At 44.9% G+C, this 12,846-nt stretch overlaps 1 protein-coding gene across 4 annotated transcripts in view; it reads left to right on the top strand.

The window, feature by feature from the left end:
- The window catches only part of rerg (RAS-like, estrogen-regulated, growth inhibitor), a 29,532-nt gene extending 18,614 nt beyond the window's left edge, over positions 1-10,918 (top strand). For 2 of the 4 annotated variants that reach the window (XM_083757539.1, XM_083757542.1), the window contains exons 3-9: positions 1,301-1,357; positions 2,482-2,555; positions 5,956-6,075; positions 7,638-7,826; positions 10,094-10,348; positions 10,441-10,588; positions 10,801-10,869. In XM_083757539.1, the coding sequence (XP_083613665.1) occupies positions 1,301-1,357; positions 2,482-2,555; positions 5,956-6,075; positions 7,638-7,826; positions 10,094-10,195 (542 nt within the window). In that variant the 3' untranslated portion in view covers positions 10,196-10,348; positions 10,441-10,588; positions 10,801-10,869. Of the gene's footprint in view, positions 1-1,300; positions 1,358-2,481; positions 2,556-5,955; positions 6,076-7,637; positions 7,827-10,093; positions 10,349-10,440; positions 10,589-10,800 lie in introns of all 4 variants that reach the window. The other 2 variants (XM_083757541.1, XM_083757540.1) reach the window with 2 other exon arrangements.
- The last annotated feature ends 1,928 nt before the right edge of the window (positions 10,919-12,846 follow it).

Below are 12,846 nucleotides of genomic sequence, written 5' to 3'. Positions count from 1 at the left end.
TAAATTGGATTACGCCGCTCGCTTAATGGCTTTTGGATTCCGGGCTGTGACTGATAACTAATCATTCTAATGTAGTGAAGTATGGACACAGAGGGAGGAGTGTGTGGCCTGTTGACAGCATGAGGAAACAAAATGCACTGTGGCAACAGTAATGAACTATTAACTATTAACAGCACACACAGTCAGCAGGCAGCAGAGCAGATATCAGCTTCTATAGAGAAACCTGTCATTGTGTCATTTTATCAGACCCTCCTACTGTAAATACAGTAATAAAAAAGTACAGTGCATACCCATTGTGACGTCAAACTCTATTTTAAAGGACCACTTCACCACTTTTCAACCTAGCTTCATATAATTGGCCCTCACTAATGTTCATGATAAAATACCACAATTATTTTCTACTCCGTCTGTGTCTCATGGAGGGCTGTTGGCGGTTCAGAAACCAGTCTGTCTCATAGGAGGGCTGTGGGCGGTTCAGAAACCAGTCTGTGTCTCATAGCAGGGCTGTGGGCGGTTCAGAAACCAGTCTGTGTCTCATAGCAGGGCTGTGGGCGGTTCAGAAACCAGTCTGTGTCTCATAGGAGGGCTGTGGGCGGTTCAGAAACCAGTCTATGTCTCATAGGAGGGCTTGTGGGCAGTTCAGAAACCAGTCTGTGTCTCATAGGAGGGCTTGTGGGCAGTTCAGAAACCAGTCTGTGTATCATAGGAGGGCTGTGGGTGGTTCAGAAACCAGTCTGTGTCTCATAGGAGGGCTGTGGGCGGTTCAAAAACCAGTCTGTGTCTCATAGGAGGGCTGTGGGCAAAAAAGGTAGTCGACGAACATTTTTCGTTTAGTTATAGTCGAGGAAATCAACACTGTTTGTTCTTCTTTGGCTGCCGTAGAAGTAGTCTAGACTCTACTGGGTGGGCGTTTGGATGGAGAGAGAGAGCGGAAGTTGCCCCAGGAGAGAGCTGGCCTTTGTGTTATTATTATTATTATTATTATTATAACTCCAGCAGTGGACGGAGCCTTAAATAGCCCTACATACAGTCCATTGAATCAGCGTTCCAAGGTTTATTACATTGACTTCACTCATTATCGCACATCATAGTCAAAACAAATCTAATCTTCTCACCAGAGAATCAAATTATCTTTGTCCTCAGTTATTATTGCTATGCTTTGTATCGTTATAATAATGTGTTCTCTGTGTGTCTCTCTCTCTCCCCCCTTCTCTCTCTCTCCCTCTCTCTCCCTCTCTCCCCCTCTCTCTCTCCCTCCCCCCCCCTTTCTCTCTCCCTCTCCCCCCTTCTCTCACTCTAGCTCTGGTGGTGAGACTTCTGACGAGACGTTTCATCTGGGAGTACGACCCAACACTGGGTAAGACGTTGCTCGCCAATGGTGGAAAAAGTCGTATTTTTAATTTTGTGTATACTTAAGTCAAAGTATCAATACAGATCACATGTGAACGCACCGCGTGTTGGACGCGGAACACGCATTTTTTTTTAAGAGGGCAATCAGCCCCTATAGTCCTGGAAAGGAAAGGTACTATGTTTACCCAGGGTAACTGGACTAAGCTCAAGAACTTGTTTACAGCCAGGCCCTGCTCATAGAACATTTCATGGTAGGCGTTCAATGCCTTGTCCAAGGGCACTTCAGCGGTGGTAATTTTAACGTGCCGGTCCGGGGATACGAACTAGCGACCTTCCGATATCAAGACCGCTCCGCAAACCGTTCGGCCACCGCTGCCTCTGTCCAGGGTGAAAACAATATGGGTTATACGACAATTACTGTTCACACTAGAAACCATTATCCAACGACAACCAAAAACAAACAAACAACTCCCATACCTATTGGGAGAAATACAACAATGTGCGAACACAGCAGCAGGCCTGGTGGAGACGTGACGGACACTTTAGACACCAACATACCGAAAACAACAGAAGCCTTTCCAACAAACAGCGGCCAGCAGCACATATTTACATAACGAGGTGTTACCGCTCTACAAAGGGCCAGAGGGCACTAATTACATTTTTAGGTCTAAATCGAGTTATAACTATAGGGCTATAAGAAATAATGAACGCCTTGTGGTGTGTCTGCTTTATCTTGTGACGAACGAAGCTTCTGAGTTTAATTTTGTTTTGTTTTAGAGGGGAAAAAAAGCAACTACTAAAACTAACTTAAAAAAGAAATCACACCCGTATGAAGTGAGTGGTGCAACTCTGTGTGGGGGTTTCCGGGGTGGGGAGTTCCAGACCCATAGGAACACACCCAGGGTGCCGGCCCGGTTCCGACCCATTCATTGTCAATGGGACACTATGACGTAAAATTCTCCATTCATTGCCAATGGGAATTTAATGTTTGTGTAGGACAACGTTGTTGAACAACATACACTAAAAGCTGGATATAGAAGAGGCTATAGCGCCCCTCAATTTTTTAAATATATATATATATATATATATATATAATATAAATATATAACGCATGTTTGTGCACTGTTGCAGAATCGACGTATCGCCATCAAGCGAACATCGACGACGAGATTGTCAGCATGGAGATACTGGACACGGCTGGCCAGGTGAGGCACATTCTGGACGGGAACCCCTTTTGGTGTTTTAAAGATTGTTATACTTTAGCTATTGAAAAATAGCAGATCTACAAGCTCGTAGCGTGGCACTTGGTGCGACGCTACGAGCTTGTAGGTACCCTGTAGGTACCCTTAAAAAAACATGAAGTAATCCTGGTCTCTAAACTGCCTGATGGAGGGGAAAGGAACTGGTTGGAATAACGTGTTCCTTCCACGCGCTACGTCCAACCAGGGAAACTCCCCCCCTGTCAGGTGTAAAGGAGCAACTTGGACACTCATGCATGAAGGAAGCATGAGTTCAAGTCCGTTGCTCTCCCCAGGTTGGCGGAGGGTGTGTAGAGCCCAGGATCACATTAGATAATTGACACAGGGGTGAAAAATGGGTTACAAAATCGTGGGATAAGACAATATTGAAAAAAAAAGAGAAGAAAACTATCATGAATTAGAAGACATTTGTAGAATCGTTCCCAGGTTAAGATGAGGTGATGACTGTGGACCACATTTACACCTCTAGACTAGCGGAGGTGTAATCAGGTGGAATGAGAGAGAGTCATCCCTCTAGACTAGCGGAGGTGTAATCAGGTGGAATGAGAGAGAGTCATCCCTCTAGACTAGCGGAGGTGTAATCAGGAGGAATGAGAGAGTCATCCCTCTAGACTAGTGGAGGTGTAATCAGGTTGAATGAGAGAGAGTCATCCCTCTAGACTAGCGGAGGTGTAATCAGGTGGAATGAGAGAGAGTCATCCCTCTAGACTAGCGGAGGTGTAATCAGGTGGAATGAGAGAGTCATCCCTCTAGACTAGCGGAGGTGTAATCAGGTGGAATGAGAGAGTCATCCCTCTCTCATTAACATCGTCTTCTACTTTGGAGCTCATGAATCTCGTGAATAGATATTGTTGTATCCCCCACTGAGCCACAACGAGATTTGATTAAAATCCATAATATCCATTTTTTTTAATTCTTTTTCACTCACACAATTACCCCTGATTCTGCTCAAAATGAGAGAGAATCCATGAGAGAAAACAACACGCCAGCAAATTTCTATTATAGTTTTAGTCATATAGTCTCTTCAATCGTTTTCATTTAGTTTCAGTCACATTTTAGTCACCTGGGATGTCTTAGTGTTAGTCGACTAAATGTCATGCGATTTTAGTCGACTAAATCCACAGTTGATTTAGTCGACTAAAATGTATTTTAGGATCCCTTCTTCTACTGTGGTATTTCGTGCATTTGACTGGCACTGGCCTCACCATCCCGCCTAGTGTAACGGGAGGGAATGTGTTAAGAAGGGGCCTGAGAGCGTTTCCAGACATGGCCACCGGAGGGCCGAGCACTGATCTACACTGTAACGTTCTGACGGTGGTTAAATGTGACCAGATTTGACTGAGAGCCTGCCATCGTGCAAACCCTCCAGCAGAGGAGAAAAACTGAATGTATTTATATTTTATCCAAGATGAGTTATAATAGCACAGGCACATGAAATAAATGTCAGAGCTGAAATCGACATCCTAAATATGACAGTCCCTCAGTCAAATGTGGTTACAAACGTGTACAAAGTCTACACTGGAGAGGATTTCTTTTTTTACAGTGTAGACTCACATTGTTCTTGGAAGACGGACCAAAAGTGACGACACTACAAATATGAAATATGAACCCCAAATTGGATTAACCAATTTAGACCTGAGGACGATTCTACAAATACCTTATTTTTTTCTTTTTTCTGAAAAACCCATGTTTCTATGTCAGTCGTTCTCAAAGATTTTCATGTCAAGGGCCCCCGAAAATATATGCAATTGGCCGCCGACCCCCATCTGAAATGTTGATCCAGGGACGTCCCAGGAGCAATGATTTGATTTAAAAACGTTCGCTCTGAAAGAATATATATATATATATAAAGATTTGCGCCACATTTTCACGATTTTTCAAAAATAGCAGATACACAAGCTCGTAGCGCAGCACTCGGTGCAGCGCTATACGACCATGTAGATCTGCTATTTTTCAATAGCCATAAAGTATAACATAATGCTTAAAAACACCAAAAGGGGTTCCGGGGCTGAATGGATTAACCAATTCTGGGCGGGAACCCCTTTTGGTGTTAGCATTATGTTATGCTTTAGCTATTGAAAAATAGCAGACCTACAAGCTCATAGCGCGCCACCGAGTGGCTTGTAGGTCTGCTATTTTTGAAATATCGAAGAACGACTGACATAGAAACATAGCTTTTTCAGAAAACTGTCAGGATGTAGGAGACATTTTTTTAATCTGATCGCAGGTCAAAATGGGTTAAGAGACAGAGCATTACTGCTAATGTTGATTTGTGGAGAGAGTGGAGTTATAGTCGTCTTATACTCCATAACTCATAAATGGCAGGTTCAGAAGCCGGTCAGGTACACAGATAAGTAACTATGTGTTAACGTCGAGGAATGCGGACCTTTTGATTCATTTATTCCTTTATTTCCTTCCTCTGCCAATAAGCATGAGCTCAGCCTCGCTTCCACTCAGCTTTTCTTTTAGAATTAAAAGTTCCGACACACGAGCTGTGCTTAAGCCTCGTTACGTCCAGTCTGGGTGTTTTCCGAACGTGATCGCATTATAGAAGCAGCTGGTGAACCGGTAGGACGATTCTGCCAAAAAAAAAAAAAGACTTCCGAATCTTAAACCCATTTAGACGATTCTACAAATTCCTTCTAAATCCTGACAGTTTTCTGAAAGCAAACCTGCATGTTTTTGTCAGTCGTTTTCATGTCAAGGACCTCCAAAAATATATGTAATTGGCCGCCGAACCCCATCTGAAAATATGTTGTTCCAGGGACCCCCCCAGAAGCAAAGATTTTTTTTTAAATAGCCGATCTACAAGAAATAGCCACAGTGTCAAATTGGAGAAAAAGGTTATGGTGATGGCTTTCTCTAATAAAGTTATTGGGTCAACGTATAATTAGCCTACAGTAAAACTAAAAGTATTTTAGCAACATAGGCTTAGTGTCACTTTTAGTAGCAAATTCTGATTTAAACTCATGCTGTCTTTGAACACACCATTGGACTTTAGGCCTATACCTAGAGGCTACTACTATTTAGCTTTAGTCCTACCTTAGCCAACCACAAATGAACACTGGCATGAAACAAACTAAAACATAATTGCCCAGACTCTTCTTCAACAAAGATGGAGAAAGCAAACATTCTTTGTTCTGTACTTATACAGTACATACAATAGTATGGTACAAAACACACTTCAACCAGAACCCTAGCCTGACCAAAACCTTATGGTACAGAACACTGGAGTCCTTCAACCAGCTCTGTAACTTCTGCTTTAAAACACGTGCGTGCGTGCGTGCGTGCGTGCGTGCATGCGCGCACACGTGTTGATGCGTGTGCTGTGACCTCTGACCTGTAGGAGGAGCCCCAGCAGAGGGAGGGTCACATGCGTTGGGGCGACGGCTTCGTCATGGTCTATGACATCACGGACCGCGGGAGCTTTGAGGAGCTGGCGCCACTCAAGACTCTTCTGGAGGAGGTGAGGAAAACAGCCTGGATTTAGTCGACTAAAACTACGACGAAAACCTAATTCTATAAGCTTGTAGATCGTATAGCCGTTTTCAGCATGCAACCAAGTGTAACCATTAGTCCCCTGCAGGTGTAGACTAAAACTAAGACTAAAACTAAACGTCCCCCCTAGGTGAAGACTGAAGACTAAAACTAAGACTAAAACTAAACGTCCCCCCCCAGGTGAAGAAGACTAAAACTAAGACTAATAGGGGATTCACACTGAGACGGACTGAATCCGTTTCATTGGAACCGTTTCCGAATAAGGTTGCCTGGTCCCCGATGGCCATGATTCACATTACCCGAGATTCAACAGTGCACCCGGGTACACTTGCATAACACACTTTAATCCTCCTGATGACGGTGTGCTTGATGGCTGGCGCGCACGGACACTGACCATCAACTGTGCGACCTTGTCTCAAATAAATCCAGACACACTGAATTGCATTGCCTCTTTGCCGTTATACTACTGTCTGTCAGCCTGCCTGCTATTCACTGTGTCAGTCAGTTCTGTGCTCCAGTGTCGTGTTTGATATTAGTTTGCTATGGATTCTATTTCTACTTTAGCATTATTATTATTATTATTTTGTTTTACTTTGGAAACTATGCCAAGCAAAGCCCAAGAGCCACGTGTAATAAGATCAGCGCGTACTGCGGTGCTGCGCGTATACGCAGATTCAACAGGAGACGGGCGGCGTTGAGAAATGAGCTGGTGTTACGCGTTGTGCAGCACTGCAGCGGCTGTGTGGTTTTTTTTTGTTGACGCTTGGCTTGTCGACTAGAGATTATGTCACATTCTTAAAAAAAACAGTCCACTTCCTTCTTTAGGTACGCATGCATTCACATTGGAACGATCCGTATCTGAATACACTTAAACGGTCCAGAGACCCTCCCCCCATGCGGTCCCGGGGACGGTTGGGCGATCCGCTCCCGGGAACGGTACGCATCATTCACACTACCACAACATCTGCCAAGTGGTCCCGAGTGTGCACCCGGGACCATAGTGTGAATCCCCTATAAAACTAAACGTCCCCCCCCAGGTGAAGAAGACTAAAACTAAGACTAAAACTAAACGTCCCCCCCAGGTGAAGAAGACTAAAACTAAGACTAAAACTAAACGTCCCCCCCCAGGTGAAGAAGACTAAAACTAAGACTAAAACTAAACGTCCCCCCCAGGTGAAGAAGACTAAAACTAAACGTCCCCCCTATAGGTGAAGAAGACTAAAACTAAGACTAAAACTAAACGTCCCCCCCATAGGTGAAGAAGACTAAAACTAAATGTCCCCCCTATAGGTGAAGAAGACTAAAACTAAGACTAAAACTAAACGTCCCCCCTATAGGTGAAGAAGACTAAAACTAAGACTAGAACTAAACGTCCCCCCTAGGTGAAGACTGAAGACTAAAACTAAGACTAGAACTAAACGTCCCCCCCTATAGGTGAAGAAGACTAAAACTAAGACTAGAACTAAACGTCCCCCCTAGGTGAAGACTGAAGACTAAAACTAAGACTAGAACTAAACGTCCCCCCTATAGGTGAAGAAGCCCAAGCACGTCCCGCTGGTCCTGGTGGGCAACAAGGCGGACCTGGAGCACGCGCGCCAGGTGGGCGTGGAGGAGGGCGAGCGCCTGGCGGCCGAGATGGCGTGTGCGTTCTACGAGTGTTCGGCGTGTGCGGACGAGGGTGGGGCCGTGGCCGAGGCCTTCCACGAGCTGTGCCGCGAGGTGAGCCAATCACAGAGTCGCACACATCCGTTCCCACGGCTGAGGTGCAGCCAATCAGAGACCAGTGTTGTTGTTTTTTTGTTTTTTTTTTGCGGCTTACGCCTTTTATTGATTTTTGAAGGGACAGACAGTAGGCTGACAGGAAACGGGAGAGAGATGGGGGGATGACATGCAGTAAAGGCCGTGTCGGGTCCGGGAGTCGAACCCGCGGCACACTGCGACTGGATTACCAGTCCGGTGCCCAGACCGTTACGCTACGGCCTGGGCCTCCAGTGTTGTTTTTTGGCGGCACATTTAGATTTTTGGTTTTAGTCGTAGAGTCTCTGGAACTAAGATTTTGCTTAGTTTCAGACACATTTTAGTCACTTGGAATGTTTTAGTGTTTAGTCTAGTTTTAGTCGACTAAATATCATAAGATTTTAGTTGACTAAATCTACAGTTGATTTAGCCGACTAGAATTATTAAATACTAATATATTAATATTCTGGCGGGCCTTGATGCCGTCATAATGACTGGTTTTACACTTGCTGAAAATAGCCGATCTACAAGCTCACAACACGATGCGTTGTGAGATTGCAGATCAGCTATTTTCAGCATGCAACCAAGTGTAAAATGAGTCAATGACTTATAGTGGATCTCTTGTCCACTAGTCCCTTCCTAACATTTTAGTCTAGTTTTTATTTGTTGACAAAATTGACGGTATAATTTAGTCATAGTTTTAGTCATCATTGCTTAGTTTTTATTTCGTTTTTATGTAGTTTTTGTCCGTGAAAAAAGGTAGTCGACGGAATTTTTTTGTCAGTTTTAGTCGACGAAAACAAAACTGTACTATAATAGATTCAGACCGCGTCCATCTTGCCAGCAAGGTGCTACCTAGGTGCAACTTCCCATAGACAGCCCATTCATCCAAACAGAAAAGTCCTATTTAATTGTATTAAACAACGTCAAAATCACCAACATCGCAGCTGTAGGGAAAGCTTGAATTATCCTCTTTTTATCCTCAAAGTGTTTGTTTCATAAAAATCCACCGTAGACATGTTATGAGCTACTTCTTTGTCAAGAAATTCCTTGCAGATGATTATTTTTCTAAGTGTCAGAGTTTGGAAGCGCTCGTTATCAGTAAATCAACCTCCTGCATGATGTGCAAATTCAAAACAGGTGGTACGCATGGGCTGTTGAGTGATAGTCAACGAGCGCTTCCAAACTCCAGCACTTGAGAAAAAATATATATCATGCACAGAATTTGACAGTGGATTTTTATGAAATAAACACTTTACAGATTACAGAAGAGGATAAGTCAAGCTTTTCGAACAGCTGCAATGTTGGTTGAGTTTGACATTGTTTAATACAATTAGATAGAACTGTGTCAAGGACCCCCAAATTGGCCCAGGCCGTAGCGTAACGGTCTGGGCACCGGACTGGTAATCCAGTCGCAGTGTGCCGCGGGTTCGACTCCCGGACCCGACACGGCCTTTACTGCATGTCATCCCCCCATCTCTCTCCCGTTTCCTGTCAGCCTACTGTCTGTCCCTTCAAAAATCAATAAAAGGCGTAAGCCGCAAAAAAATATCTAAAAAAAAAAAAAAAGGACCCCCAAATTGAGACTAATTATCCCGCGGACCCCCATTTGAAAAGATATACCAGGCACCCCAAAAAGAGAAGGTTTTCTATTCTTAAAAAGAACGTGCCTGTAAAGAACGTACGTCGTACATTGACTTTTTCGCTCTCTGCTGAAATCTACAACCCACCCCGTTTTCCCATCGTTACCTTTATGATGATGATTTCCTGTTCCTTGGCTATATAGAAATGTATATTTGTATGTCTCTAAATGTTATGATGAATTGAACAAGGTGGACCCTCTTGTAAAGTCTAGTGCTTCATGGTGTCGTCCACTCACAGTTAACAGTTTTCTGCAAACTGTTAAATACTTCAATCAGTCAAAACAATGCGAGTAGACTATTTTTATCAGAAAGTACGTTGTTCCCGGGACCCCTCCCAGAAGTAAAGATTTGAGTTAAAAACGTTCGCTCTGAAAGATTATATTATATTCAAAGATTAGTGCCACATTTTCAAGATTTTTCAAAAATAGTAGATCTGCTATTTTTCTATAGCTAAAGTATAACATAATGCTTAAAATAAAAAAGGGGCATTTGAAAGAGTTTTAAGCGTCTAGAGATTATCGCGACGATATCGTAAAGTCGTCGATCATTATTTTTGGTCTCGATACTAACCTTCCCGTCCGTCCGTCCGTCTGTCCGTCCGTACAGGTGAGACGACGGAAGGCCGTCCAGGGAAAGACCCGGCGCCGCAGCTCGACCACGCACGTCAAGCAGGCCATCAACAAGATGCTGACCAAGATCAGCAGCTAGGGGGCGCCGGGGAGCAACACATCCACGCCCGCGTCATCTTTGGAGCAACAGAAGGAGAAGAAGAACAAAGCTAGAGAATCAGTGGTTTTCAACCAGTGGTCCGGGGACCACCAGTGGTCCTCGAGGGGGTTCCAGGTGGTCCGGGGAACACCAGTGGTCCTCGGGGACCACCAGCGATCCTCGAGGGGGTACCAGGTGGTCCGGGGAACACCAGTGGTCCTAGGGAACCACCAGCGGTCCTCGAGGGGGTTCCAGGTGGTCCGGGGACCACCAGCGGTCTTCGAGGGGGCTCCAGGTGGTCCGGGGACCACCAGTGGTCTTCGAGGGGGCTCCAGGTGGTCCGGGGACCACCAGTGGTCTTCGAGGGGGCTCCAGGTGGTCCGGGGACCACCAGTGGTCTTCGAGGGGGCTCAAGGTGGTCCGGGGACCACCAGCGGTCCTCGAGGGGGCTCCAGGTGGTCCGGGGACCACCAGCGGTCTTCGAGGGGGCTCCAGGTGGTCCGGGGACCACCAGCGGTCTTCGAGGGGGCTCAAGGTGGTCCGGGGACCACCAGTGGTCTTCGAGGGGGCTCAAGGTGGTCCGGGGACCACCAGCGGTCTTCGAGGGGGCTCCAGGTGGTCCGGGGACCACCAGTGGTCCTCGAGGGGGTTCCAGGTGGTCCCCACATGCAGCCTAAATGATGGAGAGTTATTGGTAACCAAATGCACCCTTATTAGATCTTTGATGGAGAGTTATTGGTAACCAAATGCACCCCCTATTAGATCTTTATTAGATCACCAGTGGTCTTCGAGGGGGCTCAAGGTGGTCCGGGGACCACCAGCGGTCCTCGAGGGGGCTCCAGGTGGTCCGGGGACCACCAGTGGTCTTCGAGGGGGCTCCAGGTGGTCCGGGGACCACCAGTGGTCTTCGAGGGGGCTCAAGGTGGTCCGGGGACCACCAGTGGTCTTCGAGGGGGCTCAAGGTGGTCCGGGGACCACCAGCGGTCTTCGAGGGGGCTCCAGGTGGTCCGGGGACCACCAGTGGTCCTCGAGGGGGTTCCAGGTGGTCCCCACATGCAGCCTAAATGATGGAGAGTTATTGGTAACCAAATGCACCCTTATTAGATCTTTAGTTAAATTGTTGTTATTGATTTAATACGCAGATTACGTCTTTGGCCACTAGGGGGTTGGATTTCAAATTTTTCTTAATTTGTTTTTAGGTTTTCTGAGCTCAATTGCACCTAAAAAACCTGAACTTTTAACATTCAGTAGATTTTCTGGGGTCTGAGGTTTTCTGGCTCAAAGAAGTGCTTTGATGTTCCTGCCGTTTGTGATGTCACAGCCTGCAAATCCCATATGTCAATGGGATTTGCCAGCAGGTTTTCACTGTTTTGCCTGTTTTCATTGCAGCTCAAAAGGCTTCCAAACTCCAGAGAAAACTCCAGACTACATTAAATCCACTGAATGTTCAAAGCTCAGGTTGTGTTTGGGTGTAAAAGAGGTTTAAAGAAAAACGAAAAGAAAAACGAAAAATATAAATAAATTAAAATTAATGTCTTGAAACCTTTAAACATCTGCATTACTTGTAAAATAATTGTTATTTTGATCAACGTTTGCCTGTTATTTCTTCTAATGGTACCAACATCAATACAACCTGTTATCTCTCCTAATGGTACCAACATCAATACAACCTGTTATCTCTCCTAATGGTACCAACATCAATACAACCTGTAATCTCTCCTAATGGTACCAACATCAATACAACCTGTTATCTCTCCTAATGGTACCAACATCAATACAACCTGTAATCTCTCCTAATGGTACCAACATCAATACAACCTGTAATCTCTCCTAATGGTACCAACATCAATACAACCTGTTATCTCTCCTAATGGTACCAACATCAATACAACCTGTTATCTCTCCTAATGGTACCAACATCATGTTAGCTCTCCTAATGGTACCAACATCAATACAACCTGTAATCTCTCCTAATGGTACCAACATCAATACAGCCTGTTATCTCTCCTAATGGTACCAACATCAATACAACCTGTTATCTCTCCTAATGGTACCAACATCAATACAACCTGTTATCTCTCCTAATGGTACCAACATCATGTTAGCTCTCCTAATGGTACCAACATCAATACAACCTGTAATCTCTCCTAATGGTACCAACACCAATACAGCCTGTTATCTCTCCTAATGGTACCAACATCAATACAGCCTGTTATCTCTCCTAATGGTACCAACATCAATACAGCATGGAATTGTGGACAAAATCATACCAAACGACAACAAAATATTTAGTTTTTGGTCTCAAATGGTGGTTCCGTGGCTCAAAAGACCAAAACAAACAATGGGCCTCGATATGAAAAAGGTTGCTATAGATAATATAAATGTTTTAAATGTTTTTTTTTGTTTTCTGCATTATTATTAGTCTGGGAACCTGCGACCGACTTGTGCCTGTTGCATTTCTTACGTCAAAATAAACCCAAAAAAGCAGTGTAAAATAACACGATGAATGCTCGCTGCTCCAACGCACGCAAACCTTCACGTATGGCTGACGCCTGACGGCAGACACATGAGTCTAGTTCAGTGGTTCCCAAAGCAGGGGTCCTTGAGAGAATTCTAGGGGGTCCCCACTCCCAGGGGTCTTTGAGAGAGTT

Source organism: Protomyctophum parallelum (assembly GCF_964188405.1).
Source record: "Protomyctophum parallelum genome assembly, chromosome: 22".
In the NCBI taxonomy this organism is placed as follows: Eukaryota; Metazoa; Chordata; class Actinopteri; order Myctophiformes; family Myctophidae; genus Protomyctophum; species Protomyctophum parallelum.
Note: the sequence above shows the minus strand (reverse complement) of the source record. Positions and strands in the feature narration are given on the sequence as shown.